The following is a 12,689-nucleotide window of genomic DNA, read 5'->3' as shown; positions in this document are numbered from 1 at the left end:
GTGAACGTACAGGACATTGAAAACCTCCACCACATGGTGGAGGTTTTCATTTATTGTAACTGGCTCTGGATACTATAATAAAATATAATGGCTTCAGATATCATTCCTTCAGTATTCTCTGATCAGTAGCAGAACACTTTTTAAATTTATAATTTCTCTGTTCTGATTCAGTCCAGTGGAGGGAATGTTCAGTAATGGAACATTTAGTTCTGGATGACTGAAGGTCGAGCGTTCCTTCTTGGCCCCATGCCATATACCTCCCTGCTAGTGAGGCATTACTCAATCACATGCTGTTTAAATGTTAGCCAATCGCATGCTGTTTAAATGTTAGCCACAGAAGGTCGTCAGGTGAGGACACACTCATGTGAGGACACACTGAACTACCTGGGAAACAAATAAACAAAGTTTCACCTCAGAGAAAAATTGCAATTCTAGTGATGGCTGAGCAGCTCTACTAGTGCAATTCTTTACTGTGGTTTTGGGTATGACAGTAATGCAGTTAGTGAAGGTATAAAGGAAAACCAAGAACCAAGAATCTCAACACATAATAACACTGAATAAGAAAGCCTTCTTGGATTTTATTAGCGAAGAAAGAGGATTGCTAGAGAATTTGTAGTTGCATCTCAAATCTCATAGAACCATCACTAGCCATCATGTTGGCAAAGTGGAGAATTGGCTGTATGCAAATAATTTTTAAATATCCCGTTTGTATTTCTCCAATGACCTGCCTTTGGGCTGGACATCCGCCTATCATCACTCATTATTTTCCATGAGTTTCCCTTTGCGCTTTGGCCAAGTTTTCCCAGTTTGAAGTATAGACAGGTAGGTGGAAGCATTTTAAAATTGCAGGAGCCAATTCGTCTGTTTTAAGAGACTACACAGACACTGATGTCATGAACGTGACCAAAATCGATTTGTGACATCGTCAGTGATGTCACAGACACGTCATAAACGTAACTAAAATCATGACTCAAAACTTGACCAAAATCGTGACTAACAGACACAGAGAGACAGATGGTACGCGCGCTCAGTCCTTGGGTGGCGACTATAGAGATGATGCACCACCGAAAGATTCTTCTTCTTTGGAGTTTTACGGCGGTTGGCATCCTGTGTGCCATCGTGCAACTGTGTGCCATCGGCTCATACTACATCACAGTTGCTCGAGTGACATCACTGATGACATCACAACTGCCTGAGTGACATCACAGTTCAGCAATTGTGCGCCGCGCCAACTTTTGCCCAGGAAGTGATGATGTCACTTTCGTGACACAAAACATGACTTACACCGCTACCCACCTCACTGATGATGTCACGTCCCTTTCGTGACTGACAGGGCCCACCCACCCACTTAGCCAATACACCGCTACCCACCTCACTGATGGTGTCACTTTCGTGACTGACACACACCCAGACACCACTCACTTAGCCAATTTTATGAGAAGATCAAATAACAGTTGCTCGAGTGACATCACAGTTGAACAATTGCAAATGCATTCAATACACACACAACTGCCCGAGTGACATCACTTCTGTCACAAATCGTGACTGACAGACAGACAGACACCGCCCACCCACTTAGCCTGACAGACAAACACAGCCAATTTTATATTAAAGAAATATAAGATCACAGTTGCTCGAGTGACATCACTCATGACATCACAACTGCCCGAGTGACATCACAGTTGAACAAATTCACAGTTGAGCAAAACACACTGGCTGCGTCACTAGATAGATAGATAGATAGATAGATAGATAGATAGATAGATAGATAGATAGATAGATAGATAGATAGATAGATAGATAGATAGATAGATAGATGCACTTTTTGTGGACCAACCGACAGAGCGACCTATAGAGCTGCACAATAAATGGCAGAAGGAGATATAAATAATGTTGAATCTTCCATAGTTAAAAACGTAATTTGACACCAGAATCATCAAAATCGCCCTGGACAGTAAATTCTATATTCTAGTGAGTTCTATAGTAAGCCCACATTCTTCTTCTTCTGTGGTGTTTTATGGGAGTTTGCATCCTTTATGTTGCATTACCGCCTCCTTCTGGATTTATCCATCCTACATTCTGTCCTCAAGCACAAATTCGCAATAGCTGCGACTAGATTTGCGATGTCAGTCAGAGTGTGACATCAACCACTCCATTGTGATGTCATCCACTCCATTTTGAAATTTGCGTTGCTAATAGGTTTGATCAAAAGAACAATCCCCAAGGAGTGGGTTAGGGTTAGGGTTAGGGTTAGGGTTAGGGTTAGGGTTAGGGTTAGGGTTAGGGTTAGGGTTAGGGTTAGGGGTTAGGGTTAGGGTTAGGGTTAGGGTTAGGGTTAGGGTTAGGGTTAGGGTTAGGGTTTAGGGTTAGGAGTGTCAATTTTGGTTCTTCTTTCCAGAACGATTTTTCTTTAATCTCCTCTATTATGATTGATTGATTGATTGAATGCCCCCTGTCCTGTGAGTGAGCACCGTCCTACGGATGAGATGTTAAACCGAGGTCCTGACGCTCTGTGGTCATTAATATTATATTATATAATAATAATAATTATTATTATTATTATATTAATACTATTTAGCCCTCAACTCTGCACCGTGATAGCTGATGCGTGGTGAGCGTTCTAGCGCACCTGGCTGCTGTGCATCACCCAGGTGCTACACATTGATGGTGGATGAACTGAATCCCCCCCCCCCCACACACACACACTCACACAGATATGTAAAGCATTTTGGGTGCCTTGAAAAGCGCGATCTAAAACGCAATCAATTATTATTATTATTCAAATCATTTTTTCTCCGTCACTACAGGAGATGGGTGAGCTGATTCCCAGCGAGCAGCAGCACCTGTCTGTTAGGAGGGAGAGGCGGGACCAGCTGCTGATGGGCCTGGCCCAGCTGAAGACCCAGCACCACACCAGCCACAAAACCTCCCATTAACACTGCTGACATGGGCAAAGAGTCCTGCAACACCCCCCCCCCCCCCCCCCACACACACACACACACACACACAATTATGAAACTAACAGAGACAGAGACTTGATTCCAAATCCTAAATGCATGTTTTCATGGCCAGAAATCAATTTAACTTGCAAATTTAAGTGATAAGAATGACGTGTTTGGGTGTAATAGCAAGTTGTAGAATTGTTCAGTGTTGGTGGAGGTTTGCTCTCTCCAAGTGATCATTTTAGTACATTTCTGCTGACATTACAGTGGAAAGTGACAGGACAGGCGAGACAACAGATGGGACAACATCTGTCAAAAGTAATCAACCACAAAGTCCCATTTCAATCTTATATCTTACCAGAACGAGTCAAAGTTATCTCAGGATGGACAATGCAACACGTTACAAAGGAAGGACTGGATTACAAAGGAATCATCATACTGACTGTTCTACATCACACAATGCTCTCCTAAATGTAAATTAATACTGTGAAAGTGACAGTTTTTTAGTTTGAATTTTTTTTTTTTTTACAATGAAGTCATGAATTTTTAGACTCAAATATAAATTTTCAAACGAGATACAACTGACACGCAATGAATGAATGAATAAATATGGGTATCATTGAGTGGACTCTGTTTCTTCCAATGAAACTAATAGATGATATGCATTGCATTAAATGGCTGCTGAGCTTCCTGATGCCTTGGGAATTGTGAATGGAAATGTGTCATGAGGACTTCTGAGGAGGCCTGCTGTGAAATCTGGCCTCACATGTTGAAGAGGTTCACAGTGGAGCACATCACGACACCTGGCCGGGCTGGAGATCCCATGACCGCGTAGTTTCCACTTCTTTCTAATCTTCATATGCAGTGTGGCAGAAAGGTTTCTATACCTCCGGCTTGGTCAGGCGTCCATACAGGCACGATTGTGTCTTCAGGTGGGAAGCCGGATTAGGGGTATGTGTGTATGTGTATAGCGTGATCCTCCCACGTGCTACGTCCTGCCGGTGAACCTCCCTGCTGTCAGGTGAAAAGAAGTGGCTGGCAACAGGCAACTGCGCAAGTGTCGGAGGAAGCATGGTGCTAGTCTGCGACTCCTCAGAGCATCAGAGGGGGTAGAGCAGCGACCGGGGCAGCAGGGGGAAATTGGCCAAGTACAATTGGGGAGAAAAATGGGGGGGTGGGGGGGTCAGATTTTTTTAAATGTTTTGGCATCTATCTACTGTATTTACCGCATGGCCAATTTGGGGCCCGTTGTCCAAATGTTTGTTTTGGCTTGCCATGGATTTGACAGACAAAAAAACTGCGGCCTACATTACTGTCTTTCAGGCTGTGGCAGGCTCGTTTTTAAAGCTAGAGTAATGATACTTATTATACCATAATGAAACTAGAAGAGCTATAAGCTAAGACATCCATTGGTACCAATGGCAAATGGCAAAGCTAGTCAATGCTAGACCGAGAGTTCTTAGCGCTGATACGTTAGCTGCGCTAACTATGTTACTGCATGCTGCAGATGCGGAGCGCAGCGATTCAACCTAATATTTGAGTCTGAGGAGAGACTAATGTCAACTGTAGCTTGTTGTAGAACATAGCTTCAACGCTCCAAAGTCAGGCTAAATGATGGTGAGGGAAAACTGACATGGCCATTTTCAAAGGGTCCCTTGACCTCTCACCTCAAGATATCTGAATGAGAATTGGGTTAGGGTACGCACCTGAGTTGCATGCACTTTCTGCCTGTTGTCTTTCCCTTTCATACGGTATGCTTAAAATAATTATGGATTTTTGTTTTATAATCAACTCTTCTCCAATAAAATTGCTGTTAAACAGAGTAGTGTTTTTTTTTTTTTTGAAAATTTATTTTAGATTTAGAATGTAAATTGTAATGTAATTTCACATAACATTTTTGGGGGCCCATGGCCCTCCATCCAGAGTCATTTTTGGCCCTTCAGAAAGAATTTGGGCACCTCTTATACAAGGCATACTGCTGCTGTGTGTGTGTGAGTGTGTGTGTGTGTGTGTGTGTGTGTGTGTGTGTGTGTGTGTGTGTGTGTGTGTGTGTGTGTGTGTGTGTGTGTGTGTGTGTGTGTGTGTGTGTGTGTGTGTGTGTGTGTGTGTGTGTGTGTGTGTGAGTAATCGGGCTAGTTTTGGTGGATGACACGTGCAAGATATAGAGATTGAAGTCAGCAAATCAGCAACAGCTTTCTCCAACACGTGTAGGAAATTATTTTTTTCCCCTCCTGCGGTCTGGGTGTCACTCCATGATTTACTCACCAAGAGAATAGGAATATGACTGTCCGCCCTGCCCATTCCCAGATTCCCAGAGTTAATTGTTATGCATCTCTCCCGGGTTGTGACCCTGGTCCTATGTGAATTGCCCTGACCAGGGATTAACCAGTGTTGACCGACTTGGTGGGAATTGACAAAAGAAGGGTTAGGAACCCATAGCCCAACCCTGGTCTTTGGTCTGAAAGCGGTATTAGGGCCCAGACACACCAAACCGATGTCAAGACGTCACCTCACACATCGCATGTGTTGGGGCCAAAAAGTTGCACTTGAACACATTGCAAAGACAACAGACGATGGTCAACTAGCACGTACGTTCTACACTTGCGTAAAACCTAGGACTGCTAAATGTACAAACCATTATGATACATACAGTACATGAAACAAATCTGCGTTTGCCTACCATTTTCACACCCCTCGCTCACCACTTAAATGGTTTTGTAAAATAATTTAGTTACTTAACCTCCTCCAATCCACCCCTCCCCACCGGCCATATTTTTGTCTTTTTAGGGGGGACAGGGGATCTTTAGGATGAGATAGCACGTCAACAGTTTAGTGCCGCCTTCCCCTTCCACATCATATCAAAAACCAGCCATCTCCATGCCCAATTATAGGCTATATCTTATAAGTTGTTGCAGCAATTTTTGGGTTGATCCCATTTGTTACATAGATTTGGTGCAAGATTGAAAAAGATTTGACCACTCAAGAATCCTTCCAAAATCCTTCCAGACAGGCCGCCAACAAGGCCGATTAGTGCCAACGGGGATGGACACACCGCAAAAAGTAGGTCCACAGATGCTCACCGACAGCCCAACGACCAACCGTTGGCTCGGTGTGTTTGGGGCTCTGCTGACCATCAACATCATGAATGCCATGGTCATGAATGAATGAAAAAAAAACGTATTGCCCACTTATTGTATTTGCCAATATTCTTCTTCTTCACCCGGGAAGTTGGACTTCCCATGCATGAAAATAAACCAAACTTTGCGCAAAGGTCCAGTCCAATGCCAAACTTCGTTGACGCGAATTTGGCGCCAATAGTCCTGATGGTGGCGCTACAGCGACCGTCTAAAGTTTCAAACCTTAAAAATTCATAAGAAATCAGCCTACGGCTTTGCAACTTTCACTGAAATGTGGGCCCAAGTGAGAATAAACTTTTGTACACTGCAAGCTATGGCCAATTATTAAGTCCCAAGACTGCAAAACTGCAAAAACTGTAAAACTAATTAAACCCTACTCCTCCCACATTTTTCCTTCAAACTACACCAAACTTCAGCATCTTCATCGTTAGACTGTCCTACACAAAAAATTCAGACAGATTTTTGTTTGATCCAAAATTTACGCCACAGTGCATCAAAATGTTTTACTGTAAACAACTATTGCAAATTCTCGCTAAATAAAGCTTGAAACTTCATGGAAAAAATACTAAATTTTGCTCTCACAGTAGTTGAAGTGTGTAAAATCTCAGAATTCTATTTCAAAAACTGAATTTCTTTACAATATTTTGAATTCTGCTCTCATGTATAGAGCATCGATGCCTTGTTTAAACTTTGTTTAAATGCAATGTTGTATTTATGCATCACTGATGACGTCAGTGTTGTGACATCTGTCATCAGTGACTGGCCACGACTTTTGCCATTGAAGTTTGATAACTTCTTAGCCTACCTTAGCAGTCAGATCATTCTGCCTCTGAGGAACTTTGCTTTACTAAATTAGTAATTACCTGCTAGGAATCTACTCAGCCATTACAAAATTTTGCAAATCTCATTTGAATGCAGTTGGCATCCAGATCCAGTCCTACTGGTGATGGGTATCTGTCTGGCCCCACCCTGAGGCTGGCCCCGCCCCTCAGAGGGATGAGGCTCCTCAAAAGAGTCAGGTGCGGCCTGTCTGTCAGAGCGCACGGGAAGTTTCAAAACAACTCCTCGTCTCCAACCACTTCCTCTCAAACAGCTTCCTTTGGCTTTGGACTGCGGGAATATCTTTTGTTTTGTTTGTTTTTTAGGACGGAAAACAGAAGTTTACTTGATTTTATCTTCATGGAAACCCACTGATAGGCTGTTACTGGATTCGGACTACAGAGACAGGTGAGTTAGAAAACTCCCGATGGTTTGAATGTGGTGAACCCGCTATATTGAACTTGCCCTAAATTTCTCATGAGTAGGCTAACTAAACAAACCTGTATTGTTAGGATCTTACTTTAGAGCATAGCCTACATTTAATTATTTAGGCCTATTAGCTAGTGAGTAGGCTCTACGCCCGTGATGACTTATTTATTTAAATACAGTTCTAGCCATCAGCCTAAAATCAGAATCAGACAAAGCTCGTTTTTTCTTAAACTCCAACAAATTCTCGCCTGAAGAAGTTGCTGATGCAGCTGATCTAATAAAGGGGATTAAGTCAGAATGCAATCACAGAAATCTGTGTGAACAGACAGTTTTAGTTATTTGGTGGAATAAAATGAATAAGAAGCCTACTGAAGGATCGTGATAGGCTACAGTGGGTTAATCAATGGATATCTGTGCCATACTGGGCTTCTGCTCTGTGATTTGATTAGAAAAGAGATTTTAGTCCCTTAACTTCTTCAGCATCCCTAATGTCCATGGTCAAAAAGTAAAGTGCACATAAGCAACAGACTATAGGCTATCATATAATCTATGTGCTGCTGAAAATTAAATAATTGCTTTAATTAATTACTAAACTGAATAGTAATGATTAACTGTTAATAGTTGATTAATACAACTGTTTTAGTAATTAAAGAGTAACTAAACCCTGCAATGTATATGGAAATTTAGTGTTGCTGATGGATTCAGCCAGGTCAAAATCTTGACATTTTAGGTTCTTGCTTAAGGCAAACACCATGTAGGGCCTACTGGCAATGTTGTGGGTTCGAGTCCGCTTCATGACCACTATCCCATGTTTTCCTCTTTTTTTGCTCTCACTTTTTTTGTCACTACACAATATTCAATCAAATACCAAAATTCAAAAATAGAAATGTTATCAAAGGAATGGAGGGGAAATAATGTCTTTTCAGTTGCCCCTCTCTGCATTGAGTTCACCACGTGCGCAGCCTGCGCAGCGCGTGGTCAAGAGAAGGCGTTTTGGGGTGAGTCAGGCATTCATTCAGTCAGTCAATCAGTCAGTCAGGAATGGATAACGGTGATGATGTCATCAGTGATGATATTGTCAGTGATGATGTCCAGGGACCTGGGGCGACAGAGCCTTCGCCTTCGCCGCCCCCACCCTCTGCAACGCCCTCCCCAGCCATATCCGTCATGCAGACACTCTGTCCTCCTTCAAAAAAGCCCTCAAAACCCACCTTTTTGCCCTTGCTTTCAACCGATGAAGTTATTTTCTCTCTCACCTTTTTTAAAGTTGTTTTATCTTGTAGTGTAAAGCGTCTTTGAGCAAAGGACAAGCATGATATAAATCTGATGTATTATTATTATTATTATTATTATGTCATGACGTCATCAGTGATGATGTCATCAGTGATGTCATCAGTGCCAAACTTGGGCTGTTTGAAATGGGAAATGGTGATTGTGTCATCAGTGATGACGTCATCAGTGCCAAACTTGGGCTGTTGAACGATGTAGTTTCCTCGAATGGGCTTGAGTTGCATGAGGGAAGCGACACACAAGGGAAGCAACACAACTCCTGGTCCAGTCACTTATCATCTCCCGTCTGGACTACTGCAACGTGCTTCTGGCCGGCCTTCCTGCCGCTGACATCCGTCCGCTTCAGCTCATTCAGAACGCTGCAGCCCGTCTGGTTTTCAACCAACCCAAATTCTCTCATGTCACTCCCCTCTTCCGGGACCTTCACTAGCTTCCCATCTCGGCACGCAATTCAAAACACTGGTTCTGGCCTACAGGGCAGTACACCAGACAGCCCCTCTGTACTTACAATCTATGGTCAGGCTCCAAATCTCTCACCGTTCCCTCCGCTCCTCCACCAGCGCAGGAAGCCTCGCCCCTCCTCCGCTACGGGGCTCAAAAATCGCTCATCCCGTTCGCGACTCTTCTCGTCTCTGGCACCTCAATGGTGGAACGAGCTTCCACCTTCGGTCAGGACGGCCGAATCACTGCCGATCTTTCGGAAAAGACTAAAGATACACCTTTTCAGGCTCCATCTGGGCCCTTCTTGAACTAACTTCTTTCTCTCTCTCTCTCTCTCTCTCTCTCTCAAAAAAAGCAAAACGTACTAACTACATGATTGAACTCTCTATCAGTAACAAGGAAGAAACAAGACATATTGACAATTTTACTATTTTTCTTTTCTAGGCTGCTGGGACAGTGATTTATGTTCCATCCTCCTCGTGCTCCACCTGATTCCGCTTACAGCCCAAGGCCGTACATACTTACTAACTTAACTTTACCACTATTCCTTCAGAAGTTGTAGCTGTCATAGACTGTGTTGCATAGTTGATTGTTTTATTGCTGACAAAAATGTGTTATTGTAAGTCGCTTTGGAAAAAAGCATCTGCCAAGTGACGTAATGTAATGTAATGTAATGAGGCCGCCCGCTTGCTACATGATGCACGTGGTCCTGGGCCGAAGTTGCCCTTGTTAAAAAAAAAGTAATAAATTAAGAGTATACCCACTTCTTCAGGCACCACTACACCACTGCCTGTAGGAGGCACCACTACACCACTGCCTGTAGGAAATGCTGGAATTTTCCCTTAAAGGAACACTCCGCCCATTTTCAACCAGCTTTGTATCATTAGAACATCAGTAGTATATCAGAAAACTGTAAACGGTTTTGAAGTCTGTCATTTAATTTGACAGTTATTGAGTGTTAAAGTGTGGACCAGTGATGTCACTAACTCAAATTAATAACTCATTAACTCAAATCAACTCTCAATAACTGTCAAACTATTCATCATTCATCTAGTTTGACAGTTATTGAGAGTTGATTTGAGTTAATGAGTTATTAATTTGACTTAGTGTGGACCAGTGATGTCACTGGTCCACACTTTAACACTCAATAACTGTCAAATTAAATGACAGACTTCAAAACAGTTTACAGTTTTCTGATATACTACTGATGTTCTAATGATACAAAGCTGGTTGAAAATGGGCAGAGTGTTCCTTTAAATGTGCTTGAATGTCTGAATTTGGGCTTTGCAGGCTGCCTAAACCCTCTGCTGCTCTCCTGCCCCTCTACAGGTGGTCTAAGCACCCACAATGAGCTGGGGAGCGCTATACGCCCAGCTGGGTGGCGTCAACAAACACTCCACCAGCCTGGGGAAGATCTGGCTGTCCGTCCTCTTCATCTTCCGCATCACCATCCTGGTCCTGGCGGCAGAGAGCGTGTGGGGGGATGAGCAGTCCGACTTCACCTGCAACACACAGCAGCCCGGCTGCAAGAACGTCTGCTACGACCACTTCTTCCCCGTGTCGCACATCCGCCTGTGGTGCCTCCAGCTCATCTTCGTGTCCACACCGGCCCTGCTGGTCGCCATGCATGTGGCCTACAGGAAGCGGGGGGACAAGAGAACCATGCTGGCCTCCAACGGCGGCGAGAAGACCACGGACATGGATCTGGAGACGCTGAAGCGACGGCGGCTGCCCATCACGGGCCCGCTGTGGTGGACCTACACCTGCAGCCTATTCTTCCGGCTCATCTTCGAGGGCGGCTTCATGTACGCGCTCTACTTCGTCTACGACGGCTTCCAGATGCCCCGGCTGGTGAAGTGTGAGCAGTGGCCCTGCCCCAACAAGGTGGACTGCTTCATCTCCAGGCCCACGGAGAAGACCATCTTCACCATCTTCATGGTGTCCTCGTCGGCCATCTGCATGGTGCTGAACGTGGCCGAGCTGGGCTACCTCATCGTCAAGGCCCTCATGAGGTGCTCTACCCGGCGGACCAAGAGGAGCCACCCCTACACCCATCCCGACGGCCACATCACTCCAGAGAAGACCCTGCTGCAGAACAAGAAGAACGAGATGCTGCTGTCCTCTTCCACCGATTCCTCCACCAACAAAACCGTGTGATGAAGGAAGGCTGGCGCGGTGGTGAAGAAGAGGGCATAAACTGTAAAGCCCACCTCCCACAATGGCTTTAGCGCACATCTACAGTTACGTAATTGTGCGAAAAAGCTGAACATCGCTCAGAATTGTTTCTCGGTGGGGGTGAAACAGCTTTTCAGAGCATTTGAGTCGTAAAACTAGCTTGAAATGATTGCAAAATAAATTAGTTCAGGCAGAGAAGGGGCTCCTAGACTCATGGCAGCCTACCTTGTCTATTCATTTGTAGGAGAATGACTGTAGATTCTTGTGTGCCAGAGAGTGATGGGCTGTTCTCCTATGGCCTCAGATGCACCGCTGAAGGCAGTCCTATGTGTGTAAACAAAAACAAAGTTATGGATCATATCATATATCAATGTTTGTTACTGTGAGGCCCAGTTTGTATTCAGATGAAAAAGAAGCAGCCAGAATTAGGAGAATTTCTCTCAAACACGACCTGATTCTGTCTGCTTTAGCACATAATAGTACATAATATCACAGGTATCACCCTGTTTTCCATACAGGGGGAAACTGATCAAATTTGATGATGTAGTATTGTATAGGTTTTTGTCTTAATTTATTGATGACGGTTTGGAGTTGCTGGAGTGTGCTGGTTGTCCGTCTTGGTGCAGGGTTGAAGCAGAGGAGTGAGTTGACGCTGACATCTAGTGGTTTACAGTGGAACAAAGGCTTCACTCCAAGCTTGGAGTGAAGCCTTATGAAGAGGCAAGGAGAAGTGAACTGAGGTTGTGAAAAATGAAGTAGAAAAAAGGTCCAAGTGCCTTTTATGATTTGCTTTATTGTCTAGTTTACATTGAAGAGCTGTTTGATTTTAAATGTGCGTCAATGCAAAACAATATATTTGGGAGGAATTTATGAAAATGGATTTGAGTGTGTGTTGACTAGAGTTTTTATGATCATGAGATCTTTTGAATCAAGTGACTGTGTAGCAAGAAATGAAGTTCGAAAAGCTTTTATAGTTAAGTGAGTTTTTATGAATAATGCTAGAGTTTGGTCATTTTTGTACATTTTTACTACTGAGAGGTCTATTGGGTCAGATGCTGTCCAGGGGTGAGAGATCCCCACGATCCTTATAATATTTAAGTCATGATACGGTATTATTAAGATTTTAAACATTTTACGATATGCTGAGAATTGCGATAACATATATTGCAATATATTGTAATGTATTACCTTTTTTCAACTGCAAATTATGTCCCCAAAGGAAAACTCATAGGTAGGACATAGGGGTGGGATCACCAGAGGCGTCATGATACGATATCATCACAATACTTTAGTCACAATATGATATTATTGCGATTTTAAAATCGATACTTGGTGTCCACTGCATGCAAAATATCGCAATACTGTACCCCCCCACCCCTACTATGCAGACAAATAATATATGAAATATGCAGGTACATTCTGGACATGCAACACCACAATGGCTATACTGTATAGT

At 43.5% G+C, this 12,689-nt stretch overlaps 2 protein-coding genes across 2 annotated transcripts in view; both read left to right on the top strand.

Moving 5' to 3' along the window:
- The window catches only part of cryl1 (crystallin, lambda 1), a 36,113-nt gene extending 32,701 nt beyond the window's left edge, over positions 1-3,412 (top strand). The window contains exon 9 of the mRNA XM_083639524.1: positions 2,808-3,412. Within this exon, the coding sequence (XP_083495650.1) occupies positions 2,808-2,936 (129 nt within the window). The 3' untranslated portion in view covers positions 2,937-3,412. The remainder of the gene's footprint in view (positions 1-2,807) is intronic.
- A 3,778-nt stretch (positions 3,413-7,190) lies between these two features.
- On the top strand, positions 7,191-12,267 carry gjb8 (gap junction protein beta 8). Its single transcript, XM_083638368.1, has 2 exons — positions 7,191-7,306; positions 10,388-12,267. The coding sequence occupies exon 2, from the start codon at positions 10,406-10,408 to the stop codon at positions 11,213-11,215; it is 810 nt and encodes a 269-aa protein (XP_083494494.1). The 5' UTR covers positions 7,191-7,306; positions 10,388-10,405; the 3' UTR covers positions 11,216-12,267.
- Positions 12,268-12,689: the final 422 nt, after the last annotated feature.

Source organism: Poromitra crassiceps (assembly GCF_964638095.1).
Source record: "Poromitra crassiceps genome assembly, chromosome: 6".
NCBI lineage: Eukaryota > Metazoa > Chordata > Actinopteri > Beryciformes > Melamphaidae > Poromitra > Poromitra crassiceps.
Note: the sequence above shows the minus strand (reverse complement) of the source record. Positions and strands in the feature narration are given on the sequence as shown.

Bases quoted from the DNA above. Each gene is read 5' to 3' on its own strand.
- gjb8 (XM_083638368.1), top strand. From the start codon at position 10,406: ATGAGCTGGGGAGCGCTATACGCCCAGCTGGGTGGCGTCAACAAACAC.